Below are 18225 nucleotides of genomic sequence, written 5' to 3' on the forward strand. Positions count from 1 at the left end.
GAATAAATAGGGAGAGAGGGGGAGGCGAACTGAAGATGGAGTGGTCACGGTTGGGGCCAAATTGGGAAGACTTGAATGTAGACTGTAGTCCAATTTTAACCTCACTGCGAAGACTCTTCCAAGGATGCCTAACCTGAAGAAGTTACCCTCCTCCCTCCGGACCAACCTCAGGGAATCTCTCTCCCACTGCAACTCTCTTGTAATCTCTTCGGCCTTGAAACTGCTCGACCATGTCCTGAAGCAAACCAGGTACCACAGTCACATCACCTTCCTCAGCACCTGCCTACGGAACTGGATCATCCCCAATGGATTACAGTCTACATTCAAGCCTTCCCAATTTGGCCCCAACCGTGACCACTCCATCTTCGGCCCGCCTCCCCCTCTCTCCCTATTTATTCCAGAACCCTCTCCCCGAACCCTTTTTGATGAAGGGTCTAGGCCCGAAACATCAGCTTTTGTGCTCCTGAGATGCTGCTTGGCCTGCTGTGTTCATCCAGCTCCACACTTTGTCATCTTGTATCCATTGTCGATTGTCGGAAAAACGCATCTGGTTCATTAATATACTGTCAGAAAGGAAGCTGTCATCCTCAACTGGTCTGACCTACATGTGACTCCAGGCCCACAACAATGTGGTTGATTCTCAACTGTCCTCTGGGTAACTGGGATGGGCAATAAATGTTGGCCTAGCCAGCAACACCCTCACGAATGAATAAAGAGAAAGAAGGTAGTGGTGAACTGCCTACTTTACACACTGACGTCCATGTGTGTGAGTGCACTTACTGCACTGCTACACAGGGAGGTCCAGAACTGTGAGGTCCAGAACAATAACAACTGCTCAACAAGAATAGAACATTGGGATGAATGGATAGATACTAAGATCCTAGGATCCTTCTTTCAAAATTTATCCACCTAAATATCTGTTTTTCCATATCCTCAGTGCATGGTGGGATCTAGCGGTGGTACCATTGTAAGACCAATTGTTTCAACTCACTGAGAAGCTTGCTGGCCGGCTTTTAGGTGGCTAATTGGAGCCTGGTCTATGAAGCTTTCTCCATGAAAGGGACATTTCATTATTAATGATGTCTTTCCCCACACCGTACATGGAGCAACAAGTCTCAGCTAGAAAAGGAATGGAAGTTAAAGGAATGGACTAAATGGCATACAGGACTGTTTCTAGTTGGTTCGGTCTCTCTTCCAGGATCTAGCTAGGTTCTGTTTAACGGCTTACTTAATTAAAGCTAACAGGTGGAACTTTGAAGGACACGTAAAACAAACAGTACTGATTCAGTTGCACACACACAGATTTTCTTTTGAATAAATTCATAGTTCCTCTGGTGAGTCAATGTGATTTTTCTCTCCTGAAGCAAGACAGTCCCAATTTTGATTTGGCAGCTGAGATTGAGTTTGTCGAAAAAGCCAGAGAAACAATAAAAGCAGTGCAACTAGCCATAGCCCCCAGAGTTATTGGAGAAAATGACGAGAGTGGGACATGGTTCTGCAGGAGTATCTGCAAAAAAATTGCCCACCTGTTGATATTGTTAGGAGAATGGATTGTGCTCAGCTGTGATACCTTCACGGCAAAATACTTTGAGACAACAGGCATTTGTTGGTCATACTCTGAGGGAAACAGGTGAAATGAATCAATATGCTCAGCAAGAGAAGAGAAAATTGACAATAAAGTTGAAGAAAGCTTTCTGTTTTGTAGAGTAAAGTCAGAGCAGAAAGTCCAATGAATATGTCCTCTTCTTAATGGGATACTTCTCTGTTCTCCTCATTACAGCATCACCTTTGTAAACAATGGCTCCTTGATTGCTAATCACCTCTTAGGCTGACTGTATCAATACAGGAAGATGGAGCACAGTGCTATTTTTACGTTCTGCCAATTTATTTGCAAATATATAGCAGCTAAGTATTATTGCTGAGTTTGAGAGAATACAGTAAATACAAGGCTGTATTTATTTGCAGAAGCTACAGCAACTGCTGATGGCCCGAGAAATGGGGAAGTGAACTCTCGGCCACGTTACTAGATAGAAGTGCTACATTTCACTTTCCATAATAGCTGCAGGGAGATCAATGCTTAACAGACTGCAAATCACGTTTCAAATAATTCAGCAATTCCTCCATTTCACCCCCTTACATCCATGACTTGTGTTATGGCTATTAATTAGCTTTTAAAGATTTGTCTTTTTTTTTGTTTTAAGAGACTGATATGTAATTAGGAGACACAAAGCCTGATAGAAGTGCTGATGGATGATTGGTGACAGTGGAAGAGACCTGATCAGCATTTAGAATATCCTTTTGAGAAAACATGCTGCACTCTGTGCTACTTGTGCTCTAAAGATCCTTGATAGGGTATAGTGACCTGCTCCAGATTCGTGACTGTAGGCATGAATATGCAACTGATGTGACCAAATGATTAGAATGGTAACCACCATTATTACCCAAGTAAATATTATAGGTATCTCCAAGGTTCACCAGAAAGAATAGATATTACTACCCAAACTGACAGCCAACTGTTAGCATTTTAAAGCTGTGCAACTCATTGGAAAAGCCGCAGTTATGCCATATGTACCTGCCTGCATTTGTGCCAACATTTTTACTCCCTACTTTCCTTGACTCTTGCAAGAGATTCGAAAGGCCCTAATGTGCATTTGCCTCCTCTGTCAAAACCTGCCGTTCCATCGAAATCTTGCCCTTTACTGTGGCTCCTGATAACCCTGTATTTTCACTTCAAGGAAGCAGACCTCCCTAGGTTTATGCAGAGGAGATGGACCTGGACAAATGCCCTGCACAATTGATAGAAGCTGTGAACAAGAACCAAGGAACCATCATGATATTTGTCGCTAGATTCAAGTGATACATAAAATTGAGGCAGCTTGTCCAAAGTAATAAATGAATTTCAAGGAATCAACTTCAGGTTCTGGCTAAAGGGCTAAAGACTGAACAGAAACCAAAAAAATGCTGGAAATCACAGCTGATGAAGTTGCGTCTGTTGAGAGAGAGCAAGCTACCATTCTGAGTTCAGAAGAGCCATCTAGACTCAATGTTGGCTTGCTCTGTCTCCACAGATGCTGTCTGACCTACTGTGCTTTCCTGCATTGTTTGTTTTCAGTATAGTTTTCAGCATCTGCAGTAATTTGCTCCTACATTGAGCTAAAGACTGAAAATGGACATCTTTTGAATTAATGCTCCTGTATTTGTTGAAATGAAAATGCCTACATTTTATACACTATAACAAAATATCCATAGACAAATTACACCTGTAGCCATTGAATGCATTCCTGAATGGCTGCTAATTGGCTTTTGATTTAAATCATTTGTGTAAAAACTGAGAAAAGTGTACTATAAACATGCTTAATAAAACTGATGTTTTCCCAGCCACGAGTAGTTCTGAGGAAGGATCACCAGACCCAAAACATTAACTCTGTTTTCTCCTTCGCAGATGCTGCCAGACCTGCTGAGCTTTTGTTTTTGTCCATGTTTAATATTGGGTTCACTCTACCCAATGAGAATATTAGATTGTAAAGATGAACTGTTAATAGTCAAAGGCCGATTTACTTAGTTAAACAGCATTCGCTGAGTTTTTCTGCCTGCCAGGCCAATTACAATTTCTGGTTAAACAAGGTGTGAGGATGCCTTGTGCAACAGAAATAATCCTTTCCACCTTATATCTGGTGCACCACTGAATTTTTTAGAGCATTAATTCTGGTCATTCTGTTCTCTTCTCATTGATTCAAAAGTTTATGTTCTACTTTTATGTCATTATTTGACCAGACCGTTTGAGCTTCTTATGACTTCGGATGGAATTATTTTCTGCGCCAAACTCCTCCTTTAAAAAGAAATTCTGCCCTTGTGATTAATCACAGTTGTGACAATCGAAAGGCTTCCTTTTTGATGTTTTGTACATATATTACAATGGAAATCTCATTTACTGACTGGAAATGAGGCAACTTAGAACGTTAATAAAATGTGAGGCTGGATGAACACAGCAGGCCAAGCAGCATCTCAGGAGCACAAAAGCTGACGTTTCGGGCCTAGACCCTTCATCAGAGAGGGGGATGGGGGGAGGGAACTGGAATAAATAGGGAGAGAGGGGGAGGCGGACCGAAGATGGAGAGTAAAGAAGATAGGTGGAGAGGGTGTAGGTGGGGAGGTAGGGAGGGGATAGGTCAGTCCAGGGAAGACGGACAGGTCAAGGAGGTGGGATGAGGTTAGTAGGTAGCTGGGGGTGCGGCTTGGGGTGGGAGGAAGGGATGGGTGAGAGGAAGAACCGGTTAGGGAGGCAGAGACAGGTTGGACTGGTTTTGGGATGCAGTGGGTAGAGGGGAAGAGCTGGGCTGGTTGTGTGGTGCAGTGGGGGGAGGGGATGAACTGGGCTGGTTGAGGGATGCAGTGGGGGAAGGGGAGATTTTGAAACGTTACTCTGATTTCGCAGATGTAAGAGATACTGCATTTGTAACAATGACCTGACAGCAGATAAAAAAAAACACAATTTGTCACAACCTATTCTTTAGACACCAGGACATAAAATAGAGACCAATGTTTACTGGAAGCATATTGCTCCGTAAGAAGTTTATACATATTCGTGCAGTTGTATCTCACTGACTTTTTTTGTGTAGGGAAAATTTCTCACATTTATGAAGGTTTGGATTGATATGTGAGTGGCTTTTGAATATTTCCAGATGTCAACACACTTACTGTGTGTGTAACAGCTTCCACTTGAGATAAGAACCATTTTAAAAGGCTGTAGGAATAATATAACATTTAGTGTCGAATTTCAAATGGACCAGCTTCAACTCGGCATTTAAAAGTGTATTTATCACTCTCTAGTATTAATATTCTCAGAATCTTAAATGTTTCCATCCAGACAATTCCATGCTTAACTTAAAATAACTAATGCTGCGTTCGCATTTTACTCCAAGGGCAGGTGGCTCTTGGAACGTTCTGGATCCAACCAAAATAAATCTGCAGACTATCAATTATTCTGGGGTTGGCAGAAGTAGGCAGTCTGTCGTTTACACTATTAATTGTAAAAATAAAGTGCTTAGAAATTGGAAGTAGTCTTGATCTGTCATTACAAACAATATGTATTTTTGGTATCAGTAGTCAAGTCAGACAGTACTGTTTGAACCGACAAGGAGCAGGAAATTGCATAGCATTTACATCAGACAATCAGTTGCTTAGCAACAAATAGGCTTCCGCTATGTTAATATTAATCAATCTATATGACTAAAATAGGCAGCAGGTGTTGCAAGGGTTTCGTTGGCAATTCAACATTCATCTCTGACTTAGGAAGTACCAGTATGAAGGTATGAAAGTCTTCGGAGATTTTTATTCACAACACATTTGCAGGGAAAAGAAAGTTCTACCTCGCAGATGTGGAAGTTTATTCATTGTCCTGAATCAACACCTCTGAAGTATAATCACATTACCATTCCAATAGTTAATCATAAAATCACACAGGAGTAAAGGAGCCATTCATCTCACTCCTGTCTATGTCGTCTTTGGGAAAGAGACAACCCAACTAGCCATACATTCTAAATTTTTTTTCTCCTCAGAGCTCCAAACATTGCTTTGCAAGTAGCGATCTAATTGCCTTTGCAAAGTGACCATTCAAATCTTTTTCTATCACTCTTTCAGGCAATGTATTTAAAGCTATAATTGTAGTGACTGTAATGAGGTCAGCCGGGTGGACCTCACAGACTGAGTTTCCTGATTGGATCAGATTATGAGCCCCAATCAGGGAGTCAGATATAAATAGGTTGTCAGAGGTTCTGTTCTCTTTGAGAGCTGGCTCTGAGGGAGCTGCATCAGTGTCAAGGACTCTCCATGTGTAAATAAAAGGTAATTTGATAATGGGATGCCAGCCTCTGTGGAGTTATTTCAATAACAACTCATTAATACTGCCAAAAACACATGAATTCTCAAGAACTTGAAGAGGTATTATGAAAAGCAGCTAACTGAAATAATGCATTTTTTACTGGAGATATTAATAAGAAAACTCAATGTTGACACGTGAAAGTGACTGTTACCCTCATTCCTGTCTGCTTAATCTATTTAGAAAAGTGTTCACTGATGGGAACATTATCAAAAAAACTACAAAACACCAGGTGTACAACATGAGAGGTGTGCTGTTGAGGTCTGCAGCACAGAGGACTGTGGGAGGAAACCTGAGCACCCAGAGGAAACCCATGCTGATGGGGGAGAATGTGTACACCCAGAGGAAACCCATGCAGAAGGGGGAGAATGTGTAGTCTCCACACAAGTGGATTGGCTATATTAAGTTACCCATTATGCCCAGGGATGTGCAGGCTAAGTGAATTAACTAAGGGAAATGTAGGGATAGGATAGAGGGATGGGTGGGATGCTTTTTGGACGGTCAGTAGTTCGAATGGTCTGCTTCCATACTGTAGGGGCTCAGTGATTCTGTGATTAGTGAACTGTACGTATTTATCACAATGTTGCAGCAACATTACTCCTACATCATTATCACAATGCTCCCACTACCTGCTATCAATCTGGCCTGGCCTGTATATGATTACACAGAAAAGTGTTTGACCTTAACTGTTCTCTGAAACAGACTAACAAGCAACCTAATTGTACAAAACTGCTGCAGAAAGTTGAGCAGACTGATTACTTAGCTGTGAGCTAGGCACTGGAAACAACATAGGTATATCCTGCCAAATCATTTCTGAAATGCCTTCCTTAGTAATACATGCAAGATTGTAATAAAACTGGGAGAACTCTCCCGCAGACTAATCAAGCAAAAGCTTGATATACTCACCAAATCAGAGCTTACAGATAATGTCACAGAATCCGCAATCACCATCACCACTAAGGGGGTGATAATGTAATGATAATGTATTCAGGACGAAGATTTAAATATTGACATGTGATCCCTTGAAGCCTCACATTATTGGGTCTAATGGACAACGGCATCCCTCCATTGATCACTTACTACTATCCTCCCTGAACTAATCAGTAACATCATTTTAAGAAAGCACTGAGGGTGGTCAGGGTGTAGAAAGTGTTCTGTTGGGATGTGAAACACCAATACTCAAAATCGACTCTAGCACTATTCCTGACCTATCTGGCCAAGTCCTGAATGACATATTTGTCTGGCTGGGCATGTGGCAGATGTTGAGGGAACCAACAAGTGGGAATAAACACACTTGACCTAATCCTCACCAATCTACCTGCCAAGAAACCATGCTTCCACAACAGTGCTGGTAGGAATGTCTATGTACAATTCCAGCAAAGACAAATAGAATAGATCTTAGTTAAATCTAGCAAATTAATACTTGGCATCAATGAGGCCCAGTGGGTTGTCTCCAGTAGCAGAACTGTGGTTTAACATTCTCAATTCACCTGATGGTTTAGCTGCTTAAAGTCTTAGTTAGATGATTCAGAAAGACTATTAAGATCCTGGTTTTGATTCTTGTCATAGCTCATTTATTTATTTGATCTTCATCCAGTGTAGTTGCAGTGTCTTTGTAGCTATCACAACACACATGGGCTAAGGAAGGAAAATCAGTCAGATCTTCTTCCCAATTGACACCTTGTTGGAAATGCAACTGTGAGGATGCTGTATCCAGACAGAAACTGGATTGGTTACATTGCCCTTGATGTAATTAGCCTGCCAACACTGAGTTCTCAAATTCACGCATGAAGAATGGAAAGTTAGGAATGTTATCTGCAGAGCTAACTTCAGCATGAAATTAACATCTTCAAACGAAGAAGAAGAAAGGAGGCTTGTAGGGATGAAAAGAGGATTTTAAAAATATTGTCACATAATTGGAAGGTATATCACTTACCTCCTATGAGAAGCATAGTTTCCAGTGATATGCCCAGATCCATCACATCCAGGGGTCGGACACCTAACAGTGAAAATGTAAAGACAACGTATTGATCAGATGGATATACCTAACATCAATCATAACATTCAGAGAATAAACACAGGACAAGAACTACAAGTTTGATGTCTGAATGATTTTTATAACCTCTAAAAGTTACATATATAAATTGATAAAAGCAATGAAATGCCTTTTTAAAAAAGAGTCAAATATAAAATAATAATAAATTGTACAAAAATTGTTAAAACTTGATGCATTACCTAAATGCATGACAAAATAAGTATTTTATCCTCCTTTGCATTTGTGGATGTTGAAAAATTTTGAAAAGAGTAATTGAAAATGCACGAATGCCTTTTATGAAAATTGCAAATAAAATGAAAAATCATAACAAGCATTTCTGAGCTTCCTGTGTACTTAATGTTCTTAATCATTAACAGTGTCACACTTAAATTGAGCGCATGGCTATAAAAATTAGAATGAAATAGGATTTCTAGTGTTCTCCATCCCCAGATGCCTCCCCACAACTCCACCTTGACCAGGATTTCCCTTCCTCACTTTGCCTGTCATTCCTAATATATATGTTGTATCTTCCAGAGTTGGTTGTGGAAATAAGTCAATTCTATTCACATTTACAACACAAACTTTGCAGGTGACTAAAATGGAAGCTTTGTTTGGAATTGTCAAATTTTGAGCCATAACATCACAAGAGAAAGACATGTTGTGGTTGAAATAATTATGTTGTTAGAGTATTATAAACCAGGATGAAGAAAATAAATCCAACAAATTGACACCCTTGTGAGAAATCCAATGAATTTACCAATGTTGAATTGTAGAATTCGTAAAGAGACAAAAAATAAACTGCAGTACATAAACATTTTTCCATACCTACTTAAAAGAAAACCAAAGTTACATAGGTCTAATATACAAAAGTCACTTTAAGACAAGCAATCAGACCAACACAAAATCAGCATAATCAGTATATTTGATGTGTTTATGAGTCCGTGCACACAAGAATTTGAAAATAGTTTATTTAATTGCAGAATTTACATGTGCTAGGCCAATTATTTTTTGCAGTTTATCAAAATAATAATGGGTAATGATTAAATGAGGACTTCATCCATGCATTAATGCAACTTAAGTCTTACTTGAGTTCTTGTGAGCTGGTGGCCATCATACTTCGAATACTTTTGTCAGCCAAAGGACAGCCGGATAGACTGTAAGATACGCAAGGTAGCAAAGTCAACTCATGTCAATTCCATCCAAAATTTTCATACACATATATGACACAACCTGACAAATGCAGAGAAGCAATGGTTTCACTGCTGAATTGCTGATTGATTCATGCCAATAGTTAACCCTCTGAATATTTAAATAATATTTTCTTTATCATGACCCATATACTTATGATATTTAATTGGTAAAGCACTGCACTTACACTTTTGTTTGGATACATTTCACAATAAATAACTTCTAAAAATATTTACATTCAATATCAAATCTCTATGACACAATGGCAGTAAATTGAAGTCAACTAATCAGCGTAGCTTACTATTTTGTGTTATATCTCAAAATATGAAGGGATATGTTTACAATTTATGTATGAAATACTGGCAATAAGAAATATAATTTCTGCATATAAAGAATATTTTTCCACCCAAAGAGCTTACTGATTAATGTACAGATTTGTGTGACAAACATGCTGCAAACTGTCAAGGAAATTCAACTGTCAAAGGGTTAACGTACAAGGTTTTTGTTTGCAATTCACTTGACAGCATTGTTCAGGTAAGCTGAAAACAATAAATTGAAAAGACAGTATCCACCATGAAAAAGGAAGTCACACCTTCTATGTGAGGCGTAATTACCCGTGACATGACCACTCCCATCACACCCTGGTGTTGGACATCTGTCACCAAACAAGAAAACAGCCAAAAATAGTAATTATGTTTTTAGAAAACTTTTGTTTTGATATTTCATTGTTTCCAGTTTAGCTTCACTGTCTGCAATGACTCGCTAAGCATCCTAAGGAAAAACTTGGAAAAATGAAGCAATTACATTAATGAAATTTTACTCGCTTTAATTAAATTGCGTTAAGATTAAGAAACATTATCTAGCAAGAGCATTTTGGGAAATGAACATTAAAAATAACATGTTGCAGATAGGATTGCATGCTACCAAAATACAGAGGTAAAGTGTTTATTCAGTTGAGAATTTTAGCAAACAAATTTGAAAAGAGCTGATGCTATTCTGCCTGCTTACGTTATGAGATCTTTTTTGCTGATGTCCTTGCATTGGCCGTATTTAGGTTTGGGACTTGGTATTGTAACCTCACCAGGATACCTTCGTTCTTCCAGGCTTTCCTGAAATGGATCCATGTCTTCTGGCTAGAGGAAAATGAATCATTATTATTTAACTTTTATGTTCGCTTTGTGGTTTATGAACACCTGAAAATGATGACCAGTTTGGCTCTATCAGGCTTGCCTTGCATTTTTGATAGCTGGAATATTATGAGTAGACTCTTTAATCTACTCTGCCCCTTCCCTGTCCTAAGACTGAAATATCCTGCAAGTCAGGTTTCTATTTAAATTATTAGACTGATCTTGCAGAAAATTAGTGGCATGTGATGATGCAAAGTATTGTTAATGTAAGAATCACACAGTGAATTTGGCAATTGAGAGCTGTGGCAGGATTTGCAAATTTTCAGAACTCATAAGCTGATTCATTTCATTTTGCTGTTGGCTTTGGACACTGTCAGCTCCTGAGATGCTGCTTGGCCTGCTGTGTTCATCCAGCTTCACACTTTATTATCACTGCCTCCCCCTTAGTCTGCCCATTATTTTTAAGCGCTTTTCTGGGTTTGTGCATGAATTAACCATTAATCTTGCCACAAACAGGAGTCTGTCTCCTCTCCACCTACCTTTACCTACATCCATCTTCAATCTGCCTTCCCCTCTCTCACTATTTATTTCAGAACTCTCTTCCCCATCCCCATTTCTGATGAAGGGTCTAGGCCGAAAACCTCAGCTTTTGTGCTCCTAAGGTGCTGCTTGGCCTGCTGTGTTCGTCCAGCTCTACGTCTTGTTATCTTGGATTCTCCAGCATCTGCAGTTCCTATTATCTCTGATACATCTTACAATTAAGTCCTGAGTACATTTTTTTTTAATGACATGATAATCACAAACATAGCGCCAATCTGTTTTTCTTGTCCAGAAAGGGAATAGTTTAAAGTATTCATTCCCAACCCTGCTGGTCCTCAATTGCTGCATCAACATTTTTACTCCCACCAGTGACATCAATAGCAGGCCTGTTAGATCTAATAGGAGAACACACTTACTCAATTGAGTCTGAACAAGTCTAACACGTCCACATTGATATGGAGACTGGCTGCGGAATGCCACATTATTGCAGCATGTAAATAAAATGACGAATGAACTCTAATGCACCGTCAGCAGAAAACACACCATCACCTACTGATAATTGATTACCAAGACACACATAAGATGATTAATCTCTTGGCTTCATTAAAAATAAAAGGCACAGTATTTCCTCAGAGTTTGTGCAGTCAATCTCAAAATGCTCTGCACGTATTTAACATATACAAATAGCATAGTTGTGGTGCCATTTTCTGCCAGGTTGACATAGGTGCAAAAACAAAATAGCAATACTGAAAGCTGTGTGCCCAGGTTAAATACCATACACTCAAGTGAGACGATTTCTACGCAAATCAGAACCCAATGCAGGACAATATCAAATAACCATTCTTAAATCCATTCATATGCCGTTTCTTAAAAATATTACACCTTTGTATGGATGTATTTGTCAATATAAGTGTTGGTATGTCAGATGTTCATATATTGGGGACCCTCTGTATCGCTGACATTTTGTATTACATAATAACAGTTATCCTTCAGAAATTGTGTCCCAGCATATTCTTTCTTACAACCCCTACGAATGCCAGCTGAAACTAAATGCCAAGAAATCACGACAACGTTTTTTTGACATGGTCATGAATATGCAAATCTCACTGAAACTCTGTGGTGATACGTTCATGCAGGGTCTCCACATCTAACTCTGTCAAAGTCCAGGCAGCTGGGAGAAGACCTTTAAATGCCAATGATGGACATTTCTTCCACTCAGAACATTTCTGAGGTCTCTATCATTGGTCGAGTGAGATAAGCAATGAGCAACATCCCACTGATCTGCCAAATCTCCATCCTATGCAGCTATTTCTCCTTCTCTGTAGAGTGTTAGCACATAGGAAAGAACAATATCTGGTACTGTAATGCTCTGACTGTGTGAAGAGCCTAGGAACAGTGTCTGACACTTGTCTTTTGGACTGGTCCTAGTGAAATTTGGTAAGTCTGAAGTTTCAGGTTTATTGTGGAGAAAAAAAACGAAAGGGAGAAAAAGCTACAGAAAGCACTTCCCAGATTCTTCAAGCTCAGAAATGCCTCTTGCATCCACCTGGATCGCTTAAAATTAGCTGCTGTGGCCCCTTGTCAATCTCAGTCTCCGGAAGCACAACTGTGCTGCGATCCCGGGAAACTCTGTGTCTATGCCAGTGGGCTTTCTCTCTGATATTTTCAAAAAAAGAGTCAATGGAAACAAGGTGAATGGAGTCTGGCGAGCCCCAAAAAGAGGAAGCAAACTCAGTAAAAATATTTCTGTAGTGCACAAACAGCAGAAATGAGTTACAACTTACCATCTTCGCTTAAAAACGTTGCCTGCAGCATTCAAATAGTGCGAAACTACAGAAAATATCATATAATACGTTTCATTTAATAGTACAACATGCTTGGAGGTAATGGACGATTGCACCATGAGCTTGATTTCCTTCGAACCCTTATCCATGCTTTTATTGCACGCAGACTAAAATAAACTAAATGCTTTGACAAGCCTCTTATGTTAACATTAAAGCGACATTTTGCAGATGCTGGAAATCTTGAAATAAATACACAAAGTGCTGGAGAATCTCAGCAGGTCAGGCAGCATCTGTGGAGAGGGAAATAAAGTTAACATTTCATGTCTGATAAGACTCCTCTTCAGAACCAGCAGGGCTTGAAAAAAGATGTTAGTTTTGTGCTCTGGAGAAAGACGGCAGAGGAGCAAATGAAACAGATGGGAAAAGTGTCCGGAACAAAAGGCAAAGGGAGTGCTCATGGTATCAGACCAAGGAGGTAGATGAAGAGTGTTCATGTTAGTGTTCCAGTGAAGCACAACAGAAACTAAGGAAACAGTAGTTTGTTTTTCATGTCAGCATTCTGCAGCTTTTGAACTCACCAACCAATTCAATGATTCACAGAGAGTTGTGAACGCAGCCCAGTCTTTCACAAAAGTCAGCCTTCCTTCCATTGACTCCATTTATATTTATATTTATATCCAGACCAGTGAGGAGTATTTAATCACATTCCTGACTTGTGCCTTGTAGCTGGTGGACAGGCTTTGAGGAGTCAGGAGGTGAGCTAAATACTGCAGAATTTTTAGCCTCTGATCTGCTGTTGTAGCAACAACATTTATATGTATTTGGTTCTGGGCTGTGGTAACAACCAGGATTTTGACAATGGGGGATTCAGTGATGATAATGGTTTTGAACATCGAGGGCCAGTAGTCTGCTACTCTTTTTTTTGGACCTGGTCATTGCCTGGCATTTCAATAACACATATATATGAGCCACATTGTCAGCGCATGCCAGCAGGTTGTTCATGTCTTGTTGTCATTGGACATGGACTGCTTCAATCTCATTTTGAGTGCCATGATCCTTCTTTAGAACAAAAGAACTGAGGAAGTGTCACTGGACTTGAAATGTTGACTCTGTTTTCTCTCTGCCAGACCTGCTGAGTTTCTCCAACACTTTCAGACTTTGTGTGTTTCAGGAAGTTATTATCCAGTTTGACATTTACAAAATTAGATTGCAGATTTAATCCCAAAACACATAATCTGCAGAAGAAGCAAAGGCTGCAATAAAATAAAAATATACTTGATACATTACAATATTTACTCCTGATATTTGCATAGCTTTATTACTGAAATATCAACATATTAAATGTTTAGTTTAAGGCCACATTTCAACCAGAATGTTCAAGTAGAAACCACAAAATTTAGGCTTTCTTTAAACAGAGAGTTTATTATCTAGGCCAGACTAGCAGTCCTCACCCACCTAGTCCTAGCTGGTTCCCCAATACATGCCTAGACATTAATCAATCAATGGTCATCACCTATTTCCATTCTAGCCTCAATGATTTGTTACATCAGCGGCATTATTGAAGCTGAAAACTCTGTAGTTGCATCTCCATCCAGAATTCCTTGGAGACAGAATACATGATGCCTGCTGGCACATGTTAAGGCTTTCACAAACGGTGGGCTTAATGGGGCTGAAATGGTGTCATCCTTCATCACCCCTCAAATTGTGTTGGGGTGCATTGTTATGGTAATGTAAAATTTTGTAAGCTTTTTCTCTGATTTGATTTTCTTACAGAGCTCTTTAAGGGGCTGTCAATTCTAATTTTGTTTGATGTAGCCAAGTTTTATTTATTTAATTTTAGAAACTGAGAACAAATACCAACCATACAAAAAGGATTTATGACAAAGATATAGTGTCCCTACCTCTTCAGCTCCCATGGAGGTATGGCACAACACATTTGACCTGGCTGACTGAAACATAAATACTGGCAAGTGCAGGGGGACACATATTCCTGGGACCAGCTCCATGGTTAAAATTAGTCAGTATCTATGGACTAATTTAGAATAGCTTTAGACAAATCAACTTAGTGTTGATCATCCATATTTAAAATGATTTGATTGCATTTTACTTCCTCATCGAAAATGCACCTTTGCAATTTCTGCATGAATTTCATGAGTTTAGTTTCCACAATATTTACTGCATATTCTGTTCTGTGTCCTTTATGCTCCACACAAGTTTTCTCCCACCCCTTTCCAGCTCATCCCATTAGCGTAACTTTTATTTATCCTTTATTACTTCTGCACTTAAAAACAACACCTTTCCTTGCATCGAGCACAAATACAGTTAGGTAAATGGAGGGACGAGAGAAGACCACAATTCCCATCTACTTTGCACTTATCATGCTCGGTATCTATTTTAAGATTTGACCATATATGTTCTCATAAAATTCAGAATTCTAACCTTTTAGAAAACATCTTGTTAGAAACGTAAACTTTGAATTCAGGTTTTGCAAACACTGAGCTCGGCAACAATTTTTATTATGGTCACATTTGAAAATACAGCATGCTAATATAACTGAGTTTAAAAACATACTTGGCCTCATGGATTATGAGGTACTTCCCACACAGACCCACAACCCCTTCCCCTTCATCCATGCACTTCTCAAGGCCAAAATACCTAATCTAAACATCTTTGGACTGTGGGAGGAAACCCATGCAGATACACAGAGAATATGCAAAATCCATACAGACAGTCGCCCAAGGGTGGAAATGAACCCAGGATCCTGGTCATGTGAGGTAACAGTGTTAACCACTGAATCATTGTGCTCCTTTGCAGTGTCATTGCTAGTAATTGTTAAACCAGGTAATTGAGTTAATAGAGATGATCCAAATTATGTACTTTCAGAGCACCTCTGATTCTATTACAGCTCAATTTTATTTTTGAAAACCTTATACAGCCTCGTACAAATTAATATATTTACTGACTTGTCATTGACAGAGCTCACAGAATATTAGTTCCTTCTTGCAGCAATTTCCTGGACCAGGAGTGAATAGTTGTAATGTTCAGACTAAGAAGGAAATTCTCCAGAGATAACAAGGTGTGGAGCTGGATGAACACAGCAGGCCAAGCAGCATCAGAGGAGCAGGAAGGCTGACGTTTTGGGCCTAGACCTTTCTGAAGAAGGGTCTAGGCCTGAGACGTCAGCCTTCCTGCTCCTCTGATGCTGCTTGGCCTGCTGTGTTCATCCAGCTCGACACCACGTTATCTCAGATTCTCCAGCAACTGCAGTTCCTATTATCTCTGAGGGAATTTTCCAGTAGCCTTGACATAGTAGTCACATTTAGACAATTCTTTATCTCTAGTTTTAAGCAAGCAAGACAACCAGGTAAATTTTCTTGCTGGAAACAAGCCACCTTCTCTCATCTACTAATCCTGACAAGACTCAAGAGACAAGGCAGAGCTGTAGGTTGCTCTTGTCTACTACAGGAGTTAGGATCCACAATGAGACCCCTTTTCAGGAGGGTGAAGAAGGGTCCCAACCTGAAACATCAACTTTCCTGCTCCTCTGTCACAGCCTGGCCTGCTCTGCTGTGTCCCTCTAGCTCCACACTGTGTCATCTCTGACTCCAGCATCGGCAGTTCTTACTATCTCTAAGGATCCATATGTTTCTCAGATGTTAAGTGTCCATATCTGTACCAAATCAGCTCAGATCACTGCTCAAAATTGATGAACAGCAAAGCTGCTTCCCTGTTTTACTGAACATTGAACAAAAGTTTATCTTTATTGGTTTGAAAGTAGATGCCCAAATTCATTACAATGTGGTCAGGGAGTTGAGGGGTGGTTGGCAGCTGGGCTGTGGTGGGTTCTGTGGCTGGGGAAAGGAGGTTATGGAAGGCCTGGCAGTACACGGAATGACAGATCATTCAACAAAACAAGTAAAATTAGTTAGATTGTTCTTTCCAAAAGCCAGCACAGATTAAATAGTATCAGAGATAATGGGAACTGCAGATGCTGGAGAATTCCAAGATAATAAAATGTGAGGCTGGATGAACACAGCAGGCCAAGCAGCATCTCTCTGATGAAGGGTCTAGGCCCGAAACGTCAGCTTTTGTGCTCCTGAGATGCTGCTTGGCCTGCTGTGTTCATCCAGCCTCACATTTTATTATCACAGATTAAATAGTGTTTGAATGGATTGAGTAGCACCTGTCTGCCTGTTCTACAGGCAAAGTTTTCCCTTTTCTCATAGTGGGCACAAAAAAATGTTGAGAGGATTGCAGGATGCACATTTTCTCACACAATGACTTTCTTTAAAGTTGAGTTCAAAGGCATGCATCAGTAAAATGCCAAACTATATTCATGAGTGGGCAGGAAGTTCTGGCCTGCCTCCCAAAGCTGGGATCCTTCAGACCCATCGTCTGAATCTCATCTTTGAAAGGTACAGAGGTGCCCTTTCTTGATCTGAACCACAGGACCATCAGTAGATCTCACATCCTAGTCCTTGATCGATTCAGCAGATAGTACAGCAAAGACAGATGACAGCCCCAAAATCTAGTAATCATTCCAAAAAGGTGTGGGGTTATCCTATTTCCAGGGGATTGAAGCAAGGAACCATCACACCTGTTGCGGGCAGCACGGGTGGAAGTATCTGAGGCAGTCAGTGCACAATCATTCTAGATTGCGTTGTCACAAGGGGCTGAATGCAGTCTGTTGCCAGAGTGAGTGCCCTGTATACTACGCTCATTTCTCTGTGACCATGTCCTACTGTACAAGACCATCATACACAGACATGATACGGATGACAGACATCTCCATCATATGCCACTTATCTAATCTGTCTCTCACTTCATTGCATCTACACAAATTGGGCCATGTACAATACAGTGGTACTGTATCTCACACATCTGACATGACTCACACGTTAAATAAGTAGAGATGTAAAACACTCAGCAGCTCACACAGCACCAACTCCTTCATCTTTCATCACAGATAGAGCAACCTATACATCATATACCTCCTCATTAAATGCTCGAGTGGACAAGGACATTGTCACCAAAGGTCACTTCAGGATCAAAAGCTTGGATAAATGTTATGCACACACATCATCTGAAGCCTCATTGAAATCCACTGATTCCATCTCTTCCACCACACACCGGCACATTTCATTCAGGACTCTCTCAACCGTAACATCCTTCAAACCACCTTCTCCTTACTTGGAGACCATGCAGACAAGCATCGCTCTGGGTGTTCACATCTGTATCTGTGCCTGTGCATATTGAGGCTGGCAAACTGTTTGTGGTAATGTCACTAAATGCCCTTAGCCTCCTGCAGAGCATGAAGTCACACAACCAGAAACAATCCGTCATGTTGGGGGTGGCATCCCTGAACTCTGGGTCATCACCACCTTTGTGGATCAGGCTGAGCAGAAGGAGACTTTGGTTATGTCCAGCCATATCATGAGAAGTCCTCCAAGCGGCTTCTCACACCTGTACACTAAGCATCAAAGGTTCAATACAACCTTTGGGCAGGGTGCACCTTGTGACGTTAACATATTTTTATACTTTTCTAGGCACCACCAGATCTCAATCAGAGTGCTATGGAGGATGGGGAAGATTTGCGATCCATGGGCCCCCTCTCGCAGGCCCGTCCAGCACACACCTGAGCAGGCACAGCCAGGACCCTCAGAGGAAACGCTA

The 18225-nt window shown here is 40.3% G+C and overlaps 1 protein-coding gene across 23 annotated transcripts in view; it reads right to left on the bottom strand.

The window, feature by feature from the left end:
- The window catches only part of LOC125452749 (myelin transcription factor 1-like protein), a 402372-nt gene that overhangs the window by 47431 nt on the left and 336716 nt on the right, over positions 1-18225 (bottom strand). For 21 of the 23 annotated variants that reach the window (XM_059645600.1, XM_048531537.2, XM_048531532.2 and 18 more), the window contains 4 exons: positions 10110-10234; positions 9694-9756; positions 8999-9067; positions 7815-7877 (listed from right to left, as the gene is read on the bottom strand). In XM_059645600.1, the coding sequence (XP_059501583.1) occupies positions 7815-7877; positions 8999-9067; positions 9694-9756; positions 10110-10234 (320 nt within the window). The remainder of the gene's footprint in view (positions 1-7814; positions 7878-8998; positions 9068-9693; positions 9757-10109; positions 10235-18225) is intronic. The other 2 variants (XM_048531523.2, XM_048531522.2) reach the window with 1 other exon arrangement.

Source organism: Stegostoma tigrinum, chromosome 4 (genome assembly GCF_030684315.1).
Source record: "Stegostoma tigrinum isolate sSteTig4 chromosome 4, sSteTig4.hap1, whole genome shotgun sequence".
Lineage (NCBI taxonomy): Eukaryota > Metazoa > Chordata > Chondrichthyes > Orectolobiformes > Stegostomatidae > Stegostoma > Stegostoma tigrinum.